The sequence below is a fragment of the Nomascus leucogenys genome, chromosome 8, assembly GCF_006542625.1.
Source record: "Nomascus leucogenys isolate Asia chromosome 8, Asia_NLE_v1, whole genome shotgun sequence".
In the NCBI taxonomy this organism is placed as follows: Eukaryota; Metazoa; Chordata; class Mammalia; order Primates; family Hylobatidae; genus Nomascus; species Nomascus leucogenys.
The window spans coordinates 30,368,425-30,386,583 of record NC_044388.1 but is presented as its reverse complement, the minus strand read 5'-3'; the positions used below and the strand labels follow the sequence as shown (position 1 = coordinate 30,386,583).

Here is an 18,159-nt window from a genome sequence, read left to right as displayed (position 1 = left end):
TTCTCAAAAGAGTTATATAAAGAAGAATGCATGTGCCAATCTGTTTGCAACTTTCTCAGTAACTTAATCATCTTTTCCATATGTATGACAAATTTATGTTGATATATATATTTTAAAACCTGGTTTCTAATTAGTTTAAAATACAGAGATTTTGAATATTTGAATATTAGTATTGCAACATAACTCCTTTTTATTTGTTTGGTATTGTTAGTATGTGTGAATGATTAGTTGGAAAACAAATGTCAAGAATAGCCCTCCAAGTGAAAACAAGTATATTGGCCCAACTTAAGGGAAATTTTCAAATTTCTAGAACTATAAGATTCTTTGTATTAATTTTAATTCTGTTTTCTCTAATTGACCACCCTTTGGTTATTTCACTTAAAGGAAATTGTTAACTGCCTGATTGCAAACTGCTAAAATAATTTTATTTATAGAACTAGTATCTGGAGCTATGGAGACCTTAAAATAAATTAAAACTTTCCCCCCTTATTACAAAAGTAATATAGGTTCATTGTAACAAATTTGGAAAACAAACAAAATAAAACAAACTTAGCAGGGCGTGGTGGCTCACGCCTATAATCCCAGCACTTTGGGAGGCTGAGGCGGTTGAATCACGAGGTCAAGAGATCGACACCCTCATGGCCAACATGGTGAAACCCCGTCTCTACTAAAAATACAAAAATTAGCTGGGCATGGTGGCACGTTTTTACCATGTTGGCCAGGCTGGTCTTGAACTCCTGACCTCAGGTGATCCACCCATCTTGGCCTCCCAGAAAGTGCCGGCCATTACAGGCGTGAGCCACCATGCCTAGACTGCTTTAGAATTGCATTTATACTGTGTATTTTTTTACCCTAATGACAGTGTAAGAGACTTAAATGAATATGACTGTCACACAAAAAAAGGTGTGTCCTACTTCAACACTCAACATTCAAGAAATATTTATCAAACACGTGCTGTAAGCCAGGTAATACACCATTTGAACCTATGGTGGTTGTTAGTAGAACAGCTCAGGAATGTACTTCTTTAGTGCTGCTTATCAGCTTTACCAAGGGATAATTGGTCACCTCTATTCACAGAATTCATAACAACTTTTTGCAAATTAATTTTTTTTATTGGACCTTTAGGATCCAGGCAGACAGCCAGATTAGAAAATATTTAGTGATATGGTAAATTGTTTTTGATACTTTATTAGGATCGATTTAAGTGGCAATAAAAGTTGAATTCAATTTATACCTAGACTGTGCTCCTTAGTAGTTTTACAACCTACAAGGAAATACCTATTGTACTTTGATTGCCTTGAAAATAGTCCTTGCCAAGCAGTATGCATGGTTTTTTTCTATCGTCTGGTCACATTTGACTTCAGTGGGGAAGAAACGGAAGATGGCAACATCCCAACCCTCTAAATAAAACAACAAACAGGTCTTGAGTTGTATTTCATCAGTTTGTTACTTTGGGTTCCTATATCATGGGAAAGCCTAATGGAATTAAAATAGGTGTTTTTTTTTCTTCATTTTTTTTTCTGCTCTTTAGAATAGCACTGTCTAATAGAACTACTGAGATGATGGAAATTTGTGCTATTCAATATGGTAACCACTAGCCAGTGTGGCAGTTGAGCACTTGAAATGTGGCCAGTGTGACTGAACTGCATTTTAACTTTTAATTTTAATAGATTAAAATTTAAATAGACTCATGAAGCTAGTGGCTTCCACACTGGACAGCACAGCTTTAAAACATGGCAGGTAGCCTTTATTTTCATCGGAAGACAACTGATCCACAGAAAAACCAAGTCAATCATATGGAAGTAGATGACAGTTCAAGTTAGTGTATTTTGAATAAGTCATATAAGATCTTAAGCTATAATATTACATTAAGTATTAAGCATAATACAGGCAGGTGCATTCAACTTGCATCTATTTTTTGGTATGGCCAAGAGAGAACAGTGAAAGAGATGCTGAGAGAGAAAGTTGATGTTAGGGCAAGGAGGGGATATCAGGCAAAAGAAAGCAATACTGAGATATAAGAGCCAGAGGTAAATAAGAGGGAAAAGAAAAATTTAGAAAATTCTTTGTATGATGGCAATTATGCCAAGAACATTGAATTGGGAAAGAAGTGCCTGTGATTCTTACCCTCCTCTCATAGCACCTTCTGACTGCAGAAGTTGTTTTGCATCTGCTTTGGTCAATCTCTTGCTCCTTTGCGTGTTTGCTTCTCTCTTCTGTGTCTTTACTCTCTTCATGCTCTCTGCCTTAACACAACCCCAGCTTTGCCGTGTGCAATGCCCTAGGTACTGTATTTTGCTTCCCTTTGTCCCAGGAATGTGTATAATGCAATTACAGAATTCCTCACTGTGTTGCAGAGGTGAACAATCATAGGAAATATGGGGGACATATTTTACTCAGGCTTTTTTTTTTTTTTTCTTTGGAGAAGGAGTCTCACTCCGTCGCCCAGGCTGGAGTGTGTTGGCGTGGTCTCAGCTAACTGCAACCTCTGCCTCCCCGGTTGAAGCAATTCTCCTGCCTCAGCCTCCCGAGTAGCTGGGACTACAGGCGCACGCTACCACACCCGACTAATTTTTTGTATTTTAGTAGAGATGGGGTTTCACTGTGTTGCCCAAGCTGGTCTCGAACTCTTGGGCTCAAGCAATCCACCCTCCTCAGCCTTCCATAGTGCAAGGATTACAGGCGTGAGCCACCGCGCCCAGCCCTACTCAGGCTTTAATTATTTGTGACAAGCCTGCTGTGTGTAGGACACTGTGCCAAGTGCTTTGCATTTTTTTTATTGTGATAAAAGATGGAACAAAATTTATTATTTTAACCATTTTTTAAATGTGTAATTCATTGACATTGTTTACATTCACAATGTGTGTAACCATCACCACGGTTTATTTCCAGTACTTGGTCATCATCCCAAACAGAAATTGTACCCATTAAGAAATAACTGTCCATTCCCATCTATGCCTTGGTAACCTTTATTCTGCTTTCTTTCTGTATGAATTTGCCTGTTTGGGGTACTTTCATGTGAGTGGTATCATAGAATATTTATCCTTTTGTGACTGGCTTACTTCATTTAGCATACTGTCAGAAAGGTTCATCCATGTTGCAGCATGTGTCAGAATTCATGTCTCTCCTCTTCTCGCTTTCCTTTCCTTTCCTTTTCCTTTCCTTTCCTTTCCTTTTCTCTTTTCTTTTCTTTTTCCTTTCCTTTTTTCTTTTCCGTCCCATCATGTCCAGGCTGGAGTGCAGTGGCGTGATCTTGGCTCACTGCAGCCTTGAACTGGCACGCTCAGGTGATCCTCCCACCTCGGCCTCCCAAGAAGCTAAGACTACAGGCATGTGTCTCCATGCTCGGCTACTTTTTGTACTTTTTTGTAGAGACCGTGTTTCACCATGTTGGCCAGGCAGGTCTCGAACTCCTGGGCTCAAGCGATCCACCTGCTACAGCGTCTCAAAGTGCTGGGATTACAGTCATGAGCCACTGTACCTGGCCTCATTGTTTCTTATTGCTGAATAATATTCCATTGTGTGTATATATATATATATATATATATATATATATATATACCATATTTTATTTATGCAATTACCTGCTTATAGACACTTGGGTTGTGCATTATTTTTTATAATGCACTTGGTTCCGCTTAAATTTTTCTTGCCTTCAACACTTTCCAAAATGCCCCAGCACTCTTCTGGCTTTCATCCTTCTGATCCAAGAGAAAAAAGTTAGAATCTGAGTACTCTGCTTTTGAAAAACTGCACACTCCTATGTTGTCGAGCAGCTTTTTCCATGTCCTCCATTTACTTTATTTAACTAGAAACTGTCCACTGTATTCCAGTCACTAGTGGACAGAGGACCAGCCTTAGTGCTCATTTCATATGGCATCTTGACATAATAATCTTGGGACATCCATGAGCTAGCTGACTGTGCTTCGTGTTTAGCTCTTCACCTACTGATTTTTCTTTTTTGGGGGGTGAGACAGAGCCTTACTTGGTCATACAGGCTGGAGTGCAGTGGTGCAACGTTGGCTCGCTGCAACCTCTGCCTCCCGGGTTCATGCAATTCTCATGCCTCAGCTTCTGGAGTAGCTACAGGCATGCGCCAGCACACCTAGCTGATTTTTGTATTTTAGTAAAGACGGGGTTTCTCCATGTTGGTCTGGCTGGTCTCAAACTCCAGGCCTTAAGTGCTCTGCCCGTCTCAGCCTCACAAAGTGCTGGGATTACAGGCATGAACCACTGTGCCCGACCCTTACCTAGTTTTTATTCCTAACTTTCAGAGGTCATAACCGATAATGGTGCAACTGTACAACTCAGCCACTGGGAACCCATAGTTACAGTTAGGACCAGGGCACAAAATTCACTTACATGTAGAAATTCTCAGCACCCTGCTTAAACAGTTGCATGTATCTTGCACATATATCGGACTGCTTGATTCACAGCAGGACAGATCAATTTATTGTCACCCAACTGTTTGCTTTATTCTTAATGTTAGGTGCTAAAATCTGGCTTGGTTAATGAAGAATTAAATGAGGTGGGAAGTTATCTGTCCTCTGGTAGTTGATATCGTTAATGATATAATAAACAGCACCAGCACACTCCTATTCTAAGGATGAACCATTCAAATAAATAAATAATAAAAGGACAACATAATAGGGACTTACTAGGTCTCAGGCACTTTGCTAAGCTCTTATGCATGAACTCATCTCATAATACCTTCTGAAGTAGGTGCTACTATTTTCTTCATTTCTAGTTAAAGCAACAGAAGCATCAATAGATTGACTCAAGTTGACAGCTAGAAAATGTCACACTCTAGATCGAAGTGTAGGTCTATCTTACTTCACAACTGGAGCGCTATTTAACACATCTTAGGATTGTAGATTGTTTTGATCAGAGATGATTTCTTATGTTCTAGTTTAGGAGTCGGCAATATTAGGCACCAAGTGAATAAATGAGTCATGGAAGAAAAGGGGGCACTGTTAAGAACCTCTTGAAGTCTCCTTTTATATGATAATCTTTTTAGCACTGTTCTAGTGTGGTGGTTTATAACTTGTGGGGGATAACATTTATTAAATAAATTGTTCATATTCATCTGGTGTGTTTACAGGTGGTTGCTGTATATGGAACTTTATCTGATTTGCTTTCTGTGGCCAGCAGTAAACTCGGCATAAAAGCCACCAGTGTGTATAATGGGAAAGGTGGACTGATTGATGATATTGCTTTGATCAGGTAACCGTCACCTTTTTATAAGTTGTCAACAGTGTGCCCCAACTTCTTGGTGCTATGCTGTTTCCCTTAAGCAGTAGTTTAATCACTGTTAAGAATACAGGATTTTGGCAAGTGATTACCTAGAATTTGCTCTTTGGAATTTAAATCATTTGGGCTTAAGGTGTGTTGATCAGCTAGAAAACCCTTAGTACATTTCAGTATACTGATAGTCTTTCTGCATAGTTCATATATGGCTATGAGGAATTTCTTCTTTGTGGTACTAGAGAAGGATCTAGTAAGACATGCAGTTTTTAACATTAAAAATCTAATTGATCACTTCTATATGCACCTGCTTGTTAATCATTTCCTAAGAATGCTTTGCATTTTATAATCATTACAAAGGCCAGATTTTGTAAAAACCTTATAAATATGATAGAATTCTAAGTAGTGATATCACCAGTGATCCACCATAATTATAGGCTTATGTTTGTTCCTTAAATATCCCAGGCAGATTTATCTCTTTAAAACAAGTGTGTAGTTCACCTTACCTCATCTTCACGAGGTCAGAGAATTTTGGAGCAGGAAGATGCTTAACAAAGAAGATGGTAAAGGGAACACAAATTAAGTATTGACTATGCCACTTATGTTATCATTGCTTTGCCTGAGTTATACCATTTAATTGGCAAAGCATGAGTTTTTTTTATCGGTGATGTAAAGATAATGATGCTTTAACTTATAATAATATACAAAGTCTCTGTATAAATCCAGATCAAAATGGCCTTTCAATATAATATACTGCTTTGCAGTTAATCAGTTCTAGACCCTTCATTTTACAGATGAGGAAACGAATTACCTGTGAAGCTGAGGACTCACTCAGGTCATATAGCTAGTTGGGTTTTGTTAATGAAAACAGATTTTTATACTAATCTGAAAAAGTAAACTGGCATGGTGAACAAGTAGGAAATACTATACACTACATTTTAAATCCAAATAAATTAGGATAATTTCTTAGTTTTTCAATATGTATCTCCCAGCTTCTTTCACTTTCTAAGGAAAACTGAGTCACATTGTTGGACGATGATCCTCATCAACCTAACTTCCTTCTTAACAAACACAAACTCTGCTTCTTAGAAAAATTTAACGTGTCCTGTGATGTCCTATAGGAAATAAAAACTTCTACAATGGAAGGTTATAACTGAAGCCTTCTGAGCTATAAAATATCTGTTTATTCATTTTTGCTTCACAATACAGTATCTGGTATAATGGGTTGAGGAAGAGGATGTGCACTGATTGTCCAGAACTGTGGGTTACATGCAGCCATTTACATTTGAGTGTATGGTGGATGTGTAGTGGGTAAACACTGACAGTAGAGTTACTTCCAGCTATATTTTTCCTAGATTTAATATGACAGTTTATTTCATCTCCAAAGCACACAACAGCTGATGATTTAGGGGTAAAAAATGTAAAGAAAAAAGAGTTGGCTGTGACTTTAATCTATCCTTTGAGCATAATTATTCATTCTCAATTGATAAGAAAGCTGAACTCACATCATTTGTGTAGGGGGATTTTTTTCCCCCCATTTCAAAAGTACTTTCATGTGCAAGATCTTATTTTTGAATTTAAATTCAAAGACAGTTAAGTTCAAGGGGTTAAACAAAGCATTGGAAACTTAGCTTCTTTGCAGTCTAGATTGATAGCAAAACCTATTGTCTATATAATTCTAAGGAATAGTTCCTATAAGCAACAGATAATTAATGTGATTTTTAGATTTTGATGGTAGCTTTTTAAATTTTGATTTCCCCAGGGATGATGATGTTTTGTTTGTTTGTGAAGGAGAGCCATTTATTGGTAAGTGACTTTAAAAGCCAATTTTATCTGCCAAAAAAAAAAAAAAAAAGATGGATGGCAATTATTTTAAATGGGGCTATTAAGCTTAAACATTAAAAATGATCTTATGGCTGTATTCAAATCTTCACACTTTTTGACTCTGCATTGGGTGTGTTAAAGTAAATTTTTTACTATATGATCATAGTTTATTATGGATGCCTCGTCTTTTACATGCCTTTAAAATGCTCTGGAGGTGTACATATTCATTAACTGTAACATAGTAAGGTAGTTTTGATTTTAGAAACAATTGTTTTGTTTCAAAATTTTTTCTTTGATAGTGAATGTCAAAATTTTTCTACGTGTTGTATTACATATTTGTGAGTAAATATTGCTTGCATAAGTAGTGTTTGACAGTATTTCACGGTGATCAGATCAGCCAAAAAATGACTTGGTATCAACCACACACACAGGTGTGCACACACACTACCCTTTGATTTGGAAGAAAGCTTATAGTTGTATATCTCAAAAGAAAAGGCCAAAAGGAAGATAAAGTATTTGATTTATTTGGATCCATATAGGCAACACTCTGAATATTTAAGTATTTTGTAAAGCATCATACTAATTGCATTTGGTGAGTGAAAGTAGTTCTCAGGATTGTTGCACAGGCCATTGTCAACTTAGCAGTAAGTGCATATTCTTGTCTGTCTGTCTCTACCTTAAAACTGTAAGCAAGAACTTCTCCTCATCTTCTTTTATCCATTGGTCTAACAGTGATTGGCAGGCAATGGTCACTTAATTGGTCCACTGCATACAAACACAATAAAAAATGATCAAGTAAGGTTTTTTTAATTGTTATTAACTCATGGATTTAAAAATATTTGGTATATTTTCATCCTGCATTTATTGATGTTCAGATGGTCTTAATTTTTCACCACTGGAAATCTCTTCAGGTCTTTTTAACAAACCTTGTTGGATTTTGTAGCTTTCTTATTATCTGGAATAATAGGTATTATCTGGAATAAAGGTATCTTAAAACCTTTTCCTGTGTCAGACCTGGATCAACATTTTTCCAACAAGCCTTGATTTTTTTTAGTGGGAAGTGTCATTCCAAGACAAATCTGGGTGCTAGGGAGGCTCTTCGCTATTGGGTTCATTATTGTTGCTATGCCTTTTGGTGGACAGAATTGAAAATATATAGGTAGAGATAAAATTTGTATATAATATATGTTATAGGATAAAGTTTATATGTCATATATAACAAAATATGGGTAGATGAAATAACTCATGGGTTCATAGTAATACTTAAAGTTTATATTAAGGATTATAAGGTTTTTACTTACCCTCTTCTGTCTTACATCTGTGTCTCCTTTTTCTATATCATTAATCCTGACTTTCAGGGACATGGGGACTAATAGAATTATAATGTCACATAATTACTCATTTACTTTACCCCATATATGAACACATCTAAAAATGTCAGAGTAACAAACTCAATACTTTCAGTACCAATATAATTACTAAAAACAGTTAAATGTTTTTCATATGCTAAATCCTTTCTCCCCTTACTTAAAAATAATGGTATTGTTTCTGAATTGTCAGAACATATAGCCATTGTATGTTATACTGTCTCCCTTTATACACTAATTTAGTTTTACTTCTTCAAGTGTACACTTACCTCCAATCCTTTTGTTATGTTTCCAGTGGTTATCTGAAACTTGTTCTCTAGTAGATTTCTCTGCAAGAAACTATGAGAACAATATTCTGTGACATCTTCCAATGGCAAGATGCCATTGCCATCCACCATCTTTATATAATTTTGGTATAAAATTATATGTCAAAGCTTATTAAATTATAAACTTTAGTATGTGTAATTTGTTCTATGTTAATTATACCTCAGTGAAGCTATTGAAAAATCCTTGGTTCACGTTATTTTTCTTTGAATATCTTAAATATGTTACTGCATTTTATTCTGGCTTGAGATGTTGGTTTCAAAAAATCTGATCTTTCTTATGTGATTATTTTTCATAGATCACCCAAAGGATATTTCTCTTTACAGTAATTTTAGTAGAATATTTATTGGTGTTCTGAGTTGTTCTGGATTGGTTTTCTCAGTCTGTGATGGATCCTTTCAATATATAGTTTCAAGTGTATGTATTTTAAAATTTCAGTACAGTTTTCTTGAAGTTTACATTTTTATTTTGTTCACTTTGATTTGATTTCCTTCTTTCAGGACTCTATTGTATGTAGGGTGGATCGTTTACACTTGTCTTTTATGTTTGAAACTTTCTTTTCCTTTCTTTTTATTTATTTTTTTGAGACAGGGCCTCACTTTGTCACTCAGGCTGTAGTGCAGTGGTATGATCTTGGCTCACTACAGCTTCAACCTCCTGGGTTCAAGTGATCCTCCTGCCTCAGCCCCCCACCAGTAGCTGGGACTGCAGATGTGTGCTACCATGCCCGGATAATTTTTTTGTATTTTTTGTAGAGATGGGGTTTTGGGGTTTTGCCCCGTTGCCCAGGCTGGTATCGAACTCCTGAGCTCAAGCAATCCACCCACCTCGGCCTCCCAGAGGATTATAGGCATGAGCCACCATGTCTGGCCATTTCTTTTTAATTTTTCAAGCTACTCTCTTTTTTACCTTTTCTTTTCCTTAAGTCATTGTCTATTGTGTTTAATCACTCTTGTATTTCTTTTGCTTTAGTCTTTAAAAATCATTTTTCTTTTATTTCTAATTCTCTTGGGAGTTCTTGCTACTCATTTCTGAATTTTTAAATCCTGGTTTATATTATTGTTTTATACCTTGTATAAACTTTTAGCATGTTTTGGAATATTAGATTATAATTTTGATCTATTTTGTGGGTATTTCTGGCATGTTTTCATTATCTATAAGGACATAATTATTATTTTAACACTTGTATTACATTTGATCAGTCCTTTTGTATTGCTTATTTTTATATGAAGTTAGTTTTTCTTAACTTGAAAAGAGGGCTGACAGGACAGTTTTTCTAATTTCATGGCTCTAGAGTTCCTTTTCTGTTGTTTTTGTGAAGTGTTAAAAATACACAGAACTCATTTTCTGGTATATTCTGGTCTATTAGACCTCTTAACTTTTGTCTGGAGTCCTTTTTTTTTTTTTTTTTTTTTTTGTCTCTGTTGTCTTTGTTGCATTCAACTTGGATTATTTTCCCAGCATCTTATCAGTATGGGGCTTTGTCCATAGAAGGGAGTTTTGGCCATTTGGTTTTAAGAGTTTATTTTTAGCCCTATCAGAATCTTACTGCAGACTACTTGCATCACCCACTTTTGGGGTGATCTCAATCTGTTGTTCTCAGCTAGACTTATTAAGCAATGAAGTCAGTATCTATGGATGGCTTTGACATTCATGGGTTCATCATATACCCTGTTGCTTCTCTCTGCTTTTTCTTTCACAGGCGCTGAAAGCATGCTGCACTTATAGCTGTTGGTATTGGTGGGACTACCTTATCACCTAGTGTTGTTTTAGATGCAGTCTGTGGGTTTGGGTATTGCTGTCCTAGTAGCTCTGGTATGCTTTTATTATGTGTGTATTCAGTTTAAAAAATTATGCCATTACCATCTTCCCAGAATCCCCAATCTTAATATTTGTATTATTTTCTACATGTCATCTCTAGATCCTCAGACAGATTCTAAGCCTCCTGAGGGATTGTTAGGATTCCACACAGACTGGCTGACATTAAATGTTGGAGGGCGGTACTTTACCACTACACGGTAGGTGTGTATGTATGTGTGTTAGAGAGAAAGAGAATGCAAAAGAAGCACTGTGTACCCTTTGTTCTTCAATTTGCTGATTTCCTTAAAAGATACTCAAATGCTGCTTAAATATACTATGTGATCTGAAACCATTTTTTATAACTTTTTTTGAAGAAAAAAGTAAAAACATGGTTCATTCCAGAGAGAGCATAAAAGGCATCTCTTCAGTGTTTTAGAACATGCTTTTTAGCTATTGAGTAACAAACACACAATATAAGTAAAAATTAACACTACTGAAATTTGTAGAGACTACAACTGCTTTTATTAAAGGGCAGAAAAATGTAAGTTTGGAAGATGAAGAATATTATTCTGTAATAGTTTGCTTACAGGATAGACAGACAAGTATTTAAAGCAAAGGAAATTAAAACAATGTTTAAATCAAAGGAAGTACCCTATTAGAAGGGATCTGATAAATGGCAACTTACTGCACGTTTTTGTTTCCCAGCGTTACTCCTACCAGGTTGTAGCATGCATCTTTTTGAGAGAGCAGCTGGGATCGAGTATACTCTTGACTTAAATATGTTTGTTTATAAAGACAAATGGAGAAATCAATTTTTTTCCCTGAATTCTTAGGAGCACTTTAGTGAATAAAGAACCTGACAGTATGCTGGCCCACATGTTCAAGGACAAAGGTGAGTGTAACACGTTGTTTTCACATTTCATCTTACCTGTTTTGTATCTGTGCTGACTTTATAACTCCTGACCTTCTGTACTTACTAATTATGTCAGTTTTTAAGAGTAAAAACTTATATTTAGCAATTTTTTCCTCATACATTTCTGACTTTATTTTTTGTTTACGGGGGGCTTTCTTTATTATAATGGTAACACAGGTGTCTGGGGAAATAAGCAAGATCATAGAGGAGCTTTCTTAATTGACCGAAGTCCTGAGTACTTTGAACCCATTCTTAACTACTTGCGTCATGGACAGCTCATTGTAAATGATGGCATTAATTTATTGGGTGAGTTTATGTAGACTTTCAATATAATTATGTAACTACTCACATTTTTGTAAGTTTAAGATTTTAACTTTGTTTCACTCAGTAACAGTATATTTCCATAAAGTAAAAGTATATATTTTTTCTATTTTTTAAACTAGATGTTTTCACATGTATATGAGTGATATAGGTATAGAAATAGATTTAGGTACGGGCAGGTGGTCCTTCAGGTAGGTAGTCTTTGTACATATAGGTAAATATCTAAGCCATACACATCAACTTTATATTCTAAGTTGATTTACATTCTATCACAAGTGACTTTAAAGGGTTTTGTTGTTTCCCAAATTGAATTAAGAATGTAACTTGGCTCCAAGTTCTGGATATTCCCCACATTATGTGAGAACTAGAGTAGTCAAGAGGGCAAATCATGGCTTGCAGTCATAATTCTCAATTAGAGTCTTGATTCTACAACTTGCTAACTTAGGGAGACTAACTTGGGGAAAATTTCTCTGAGTCATATTGGAAAAATGAGTGTTAAAAGCACTCTCGACCCTATCTACATCACAAGATTTTTGTGAAGGTTCATGGAGGTGATGTAGACAAAAGCCCTTATAAAACACTGGTTGCACATTTGGAAGCTAATAGGCCTCCAAGTGACTGAAGGTGATGTGATGTTAGTACTTGAGGAATGGTAGGCAGTGGCAAGTTTGAGGTCACATGCCTGTCAGCAGATCATTGCCATGTGCAAAGTGGACAGACGTAGAGTGCCAGAACCTTGGTTTTTAAAGAAAACCTGGGTATCTAAAATTTTATGTGACGTGTTTTTATTTTGAAAACATTACATGCTGAACACATCATAATCAGCCTGAGGACTGCTGGCTTACAGTTTCTGTAGTGAAATACAAAACACCCATTAACTTTTAGTGTTGCTATAACAAACTTTATATTCCCTTGAACATGTACCTATTGCAAAAAAAAAATATTATTTGACCCTTTTAGCTAGTTCTATAACTTTATAACTAAATTCTTGTTGCTTTCTATTTCTCCCATTTTAATTTTTCTTCAAATTATTGATAGCATTTTGTATCCTACTTGCCTAGAAAATAACGTCAGAAATATATTTATCCATGCTGTGCCACACATCTGCAAACCAAGCTATTACCAAGATTTGCTAGTTTTTTTCTTTTTGTTTCTCAACCATTTCTTTTATTTGTTCAAGTGTTCAAAAAGCAGAGCTCTCTGCTGGATTCATTTTATAAAGCATTATTTTTAGTTAGTACAGTTTCCATCCAAACTCTTTACATTGCCTACAGGTTGCCCCAAGTAATTATATGCTTTAAAACAATCTACAGTAATTTCACTAACACCAAAAAGTAGTGAGTGGCAGAGCTGGGATTCAAATCCAAAATTTTTTTTTTTTTTTGAGACAGAGTCTTGCTCTGTCACCCAGGCTGGAGTACAATGGCATGATCTCTGCTCACTGCAACCTGTGCCTCCTGGGTTCCAGTGATTCTCCTGCCTTAACTTCCCAAGTAGCTGGGATTACAGGCACACACCATGATGCCCAGCTAATATTTGTTTTGTTTTTTTGTTTGTTTGTTTTGTTGTTGTTTTTTGACACGGAGTCTCGCTCTGTTTCTGAGGCCAGAGTGCAGTGGCATGATCACGGCTCACTGCAAGCTCCGCCTCCCGGGTTCATGCCATTCTCCTGCCTCAGCCTCCTGAGTAGCTGGGACTACAGGCGCCTGCCACCATGCCCGGCTAATTTTTTGTATTTTTAGTAGAGACGGGGTTTCACCATGTGTTGGCCAGGCTGGTCTTGAACTCCTGACCTCAAATGATCTACCCACCTCAGCCTCCCAAAGTGCTGGGATTACAGATGTGAGCCCGGCCTGTCTTTTGTATTTCTATGGCTTCTCTGGATGTTTTAAAGGTTTAATTCTAAACCTAGAATTAGAAACGTATCCTGGCTGCATTCCCTAAGAGTTCTGCTTTACTTAGATCTTGGCAAATTGAGAGCATGGCCCACAAGAACCTCTTTTATAATATGTTGAGTTTCCACCAGGGATATATATCCGACCAGAATGGCATAATCTTTGGATGCCTGTTGAAGGGGAAATGTGGACCCTGTATGCCAGAGTGGTAGCCCGATGCTGTACCTTGGATGGCGTTTGTTTTACAATTGGATTATTGACCATAGAGTTTGGTCTTCACAGAAAAGATTGTATTATTCTTCCTAAATAACTGCTTGTGGTTTTCTATATCTACTTACCCTTATTAGGTTGTAAGTGTTTGAAGGGAGTATGTCTGATACTTTCTTTGTAATTCCAGAGTTCTAAGTAGTTTTTTTATTGAGTTGACAGCCAACTGATTGAGGTCTTCTCATTTGAAAGATAATGGAACCCAAATGTATTCCCACACATTCTGATGATGTTTATTAACAGATTAGAATAAGTAAACATACCAAGTCATGTAAAGGATGTACTTTTTTTTTTTTTTTTTTGAGACAGAGTCTTCCTGTCGCCACGGCTGGAGTGCAGTGGCGCGATCTCGGCTCACTGCAGGCTCCACCCGCCGGGGTTCACGCCATTCTCCTGCCTCAGCCTCCCGAGGAGTAGCTGGGACTACAGGCGCCCGCCACTTCGCCCGGCTAATTTTTTGTGTTTTTAGTAGAGATGGGGTTTCACTGTGTTAGCCAGGATGGTCTTGATCTCCTGACCTCATGATCTGCCCGCCTCGGCCTCCCAAAGTGCTGGGATTACAGGCGTGAGCCACCGCGCCCGGCCAGGATGTACATTTTTTTTTTTACCAAGTTAAAGTAAATGATAAATGAAAGCTCTTTTAGTATTTACAAATATTTTTAAAATTTATTCTCCTATAAGACAGATTTCTGAATTGTACTTCTGACTTTTTTGTACTTTTTAAACTTTTATTCATTTCCATCATTTTCTGATTCAGTATGTAAAAGATACTTGTGGCAAACCTGTTCAGATCTGCTCCATTTAAAAAGGCAATTAAATGTTAAGATTATGTGAACTAATCATATTTTACTAAATTCAAAATGAATGTAATACATTCACTAAATTAGGTTGTTTCAGAATTATTTTTGTTCTGATAGGTGTGTTAGAAGAAGCAAGATTTTTTGGTATTGACTCATTGATTGAACACCTAGAAGTGGCAATAAAGGTAAACCTGTTTTTACATTAGCCAGTGTTACATTTATTGTACCTATCTCCCAAAAGACTCCACTAATTTCTTAATATCTTTTTCAAGAATTCTCAACCACCGGAGGATCATTCACCAATATCCCGAAAGGAATTTGTCCGATTTTTGCTAGCAACTCCAACCAAGTCAGAACTGCGATGCCAGGTAATTAGCAGACTTCTACATTAATTATTTCTATCAGCAAATCTATGAATAAAATTTTACATTCTTCTAGTGTTTTGGGATTATCTTGCTTCATTTTTCTTTTACATGCAAGATCTAATTTAATTATGAGTCATAGCATTGATTTAGTTCTGAAATGGTTAACCAAAAAGAGATGCAATAATAGCCTTTTTAAATTGTCTAATTATACCTCATGCAGCAGTTTATGAATAATGCATAGAAATTGCAGCAGTTTTTTAAAAGTCAGTATTTGTACATTTGCAATATATGGGCTGATCAGTGGCAGGTACTTTACTTATGTGTACTATAGCATTTTCAGATTGTAAAGACCACAGTACTCATTTTTGCCTAATAAACTGTTTTGAATTATTGAATTAATAAAATAATTTAAATGTAATTAGGTTTAAATACTTATTAGCAGGTATAGGACTAACAGGGATCCCTCTTTAGAAACTTCTATGCATAAATGAATTATAGCCAGGCTATATTCTAATGTATATATTGATAGAGTTTCTTTTATGAGGAACCTATTTAAGGACACTTATGTATCTAAGTTCCATTTTATCATGTTTTGTAATAAACTCCAAGTGACTGAACTGCCAATTGCTTCTAAAAAAAACTTGGTGGTTAGCTATAGTAATTAAATGTAATACAAACAGATGATTTAGTTCTGGTGACAGTTTGTGCTTTTTTATTTCAGGGTTTGAACTTCAGTGGTGCTGATCTTTCTCGTTTGGACCTTCGATACATTAACTTCAAAATGGCCAATTTAAGCCGCTGTAATCTTGCACATGCAAATCTTTGCTGTGCAAATCTTGAACGAGCTGATCTCTCTGGATCAGTGCTTGACGTAAGTATCATTTTAGGCTACAAGAGAAAATTAAATGTTTAGTCTATTGAACAGTCTCAAAGAGCCTTTGAGAGAAGAATTATAACTATCTTTTACTGGAGCTTTTACTTGAAAACAGATAATTTATTATGTTGATATAAGACTAAAGGTCTGAAAGTGAAATGAATTTGGTTTTACAGGTTTGATATCCTTTATTAAACAGACCTGAAAGGTTTAGCAACTAATAAGAAATTAAATCTTGGAATTAGTTCTTGATCTCCTCAATATACTGTACTTTGTTTATCAGGACTCATATTTTCAGCAAATTATAAAGGTAAAGCTGAAAGGAACCTTGAAATCTATTCAACCTCATTTCTGGAATGGGAAAATGTTATTGCTCAAGAAGTATTTGACAGATATTTTGAAATAAACATGGTATGCATCAGTTTGTGGAAGTTAACATCTCTGGCTTTTTTCCTCTCTCTACATATATGCGTATATTTATATATATGTATATGTATGTATTTATAACAGTTATCTGTGTTTATTTGAAGTTAGAGGATATATGCAGACCAACAGTGAAATCTATTAATTTTTAACAACTTTAAGTTCCTTATCACCAAGGCCCATTTCTGTATGTCTTTTGAATTAATACCATCTTGCTTTTGGTAGTCATTTATTGAATTACTCTAACTTGAGTTTTACTCATTAGCTGCAGCTTACATAAAGCTGTGTATCAGAGCTAGTAACAAAATCTACCAAATATGCATTTTAGTTACTTTCACTGTTCTTATTCTGTCTTACCATGAAGGGTCAGGTTAGTAGCAAAACAGGAAAAAGACTAACATCAAAAAAACGTTTGAAGGACCTAGTCTTTAAATAGTGAAATGTCGAGAGGCATCTTTGTGTTAAGGACAAAAAAAAAAAGATGTTTGTCAAAAACTCTTTGAGATAAATGAACATAATTTAAAACTCTTGGCTGCATGTGGTGGGTCATGCCTGTAAACCCAGCACTTTGGGAGGCAGAGGCAGGCAGATCACTTGAGGTCAAGACCATCCTAGCCAACATGGCGAAACCCCGTCTCTACTAAAAATACAAAAATTAGCCAGGCGTGGTGGTGCATGCCTGTAATCCAAGCTACTCAGGAGGCTGAGGCACGAGAATCACTTGAACTTGGGAGGCAGAGGTTGCAGTGAGCTGAGATAGCACCACTGCACTTCATCCTGGGTGATGGAGTGAAACTTTGTCTCAAACAAAACAAAACAAAAAGTAAAGTCTTAAAACATATATTTTCTACCATTTTACTCTCTGTCCTGCATTATGCATTGTGATGTGCCTGCTCAGGGCTGATAATGTTTAGCCATGGTTGGTGCAGAAAGACCCAACCAGCATCTTGTTAGTGTTTTCTAACTAAATAATGCCTTTAAATGCTGGCTTTTGTATTCTGACCTCTGACTTGAAGGCAGTAGTAGCATCTTAGAATATCAAGAATTTCACTTAGAACATTAAGATTCCTACAGTAATAAGAAAATCCATACCCCTAACAAGTCTATGCCTTCCTTACCCATACATTTTGACTGTTTCATTGTCATGCATAGGTATGTTTATAAAAATAGAGATAGAGATGCCATAGTTCTGACTCTCCCAACTTCTTTATCTGAACCGTTATGTTTCATGTAAAATGAGCATGCTATTGTTAATTTGCATTTTTTTTAAAAAAACAGTTCTTTAAAAAATTTTTTCTTTCAAATGTTCCCAGTTCTTACTGCGTTTAATTAGAAAAGCCTTTATTGTAAACAGAAAATAATTGATTATGAGTGTGTTGAGTTGAGCCTTTTCCCCTTTTCTATTTTTTTTCTTTTACTGTTTGAGCTAATTTGAACAAAATTATGAACCTTACAACCAGGACTTTTCTCTTTTCTTTGCAGTGTGCAAATCTCCAGGGAGTCAAGATGCTCTGTTCTAATGCAGAAGGAGCATCCCTGAAACTGTGTAATTTTGAGGATCCTTCTGGTCTTAAAGCCAATTTAGAAGGTGAGATCCTTTCTTTAAATACCTATTCTATGGAGGAAGCAGGCTGTAAAGGAAAAATCCCTGGAAAATAATTGTTAAGGGTGAAACAGGATAGCTGTAGGGGATAGGTTTCTTCTGTCATCATATTTGGAGAACTTCCAAAGTGGTAAGAAAC

General features: G+C 36.1%; 1 protein-coding gene across 4 annotated transcripts in view; it reads left to right on the top strand.

Annotated features, from left to right (window-relative positions):
- The window catches only part of KCTD9 (potassium channel tetramerization domain containing 9), a 32,754-nt gene that overhangs the window by 7,096 nt on the left and 7,499 nt on the right, over positions 1 to 18,159 (top strand). For 2 of the 4 annotated variants that reach the window (XM_030816992.1, XM_003272883.4), the window contains exons 2-10: positions 5,102 to 5,223; positions 7,007 to 7,050; positions 10,681 to 10,777; positions 11,393 to 11,451; positions 11,650 to 11,778; positions 14,873 to 14,940; positions 15,028 to 15,123; positions 15,842 to 15,991; positions 17,900 to 18,005. In XM_030816992.1, the coding sequence (XP_030672852.1) occupies positions 5,102 to 5,223; positions 7,007 to 7,050; positions 10,681 to 10,777; positions 11,393 to 11,451; positions 11,650 to 11,778; positions 14,873 to 14,940; positions 15,028 to 15,123; positions 15,842 to 15,991; positions 17,900 to 18,005 (871 nt within the window). Of the gene's footprint in view, positions 1 to 5,101; positions 5,224 to 7,006; positions 7,051 to 10,461; positions 10,778 to 11,392; positions 11,452 to 11,649; positions 11,779 to 14,872; positions 14,941 to 15,027; positions 15,124 to 15,841; positions 15,992 to 17,899; positions 18,006 to 18,159 lie in introns of those variants that run through there. The other 2 variants (XM_030816993.1, XM_030816994.1) reach the window with 2 other exon arrangements.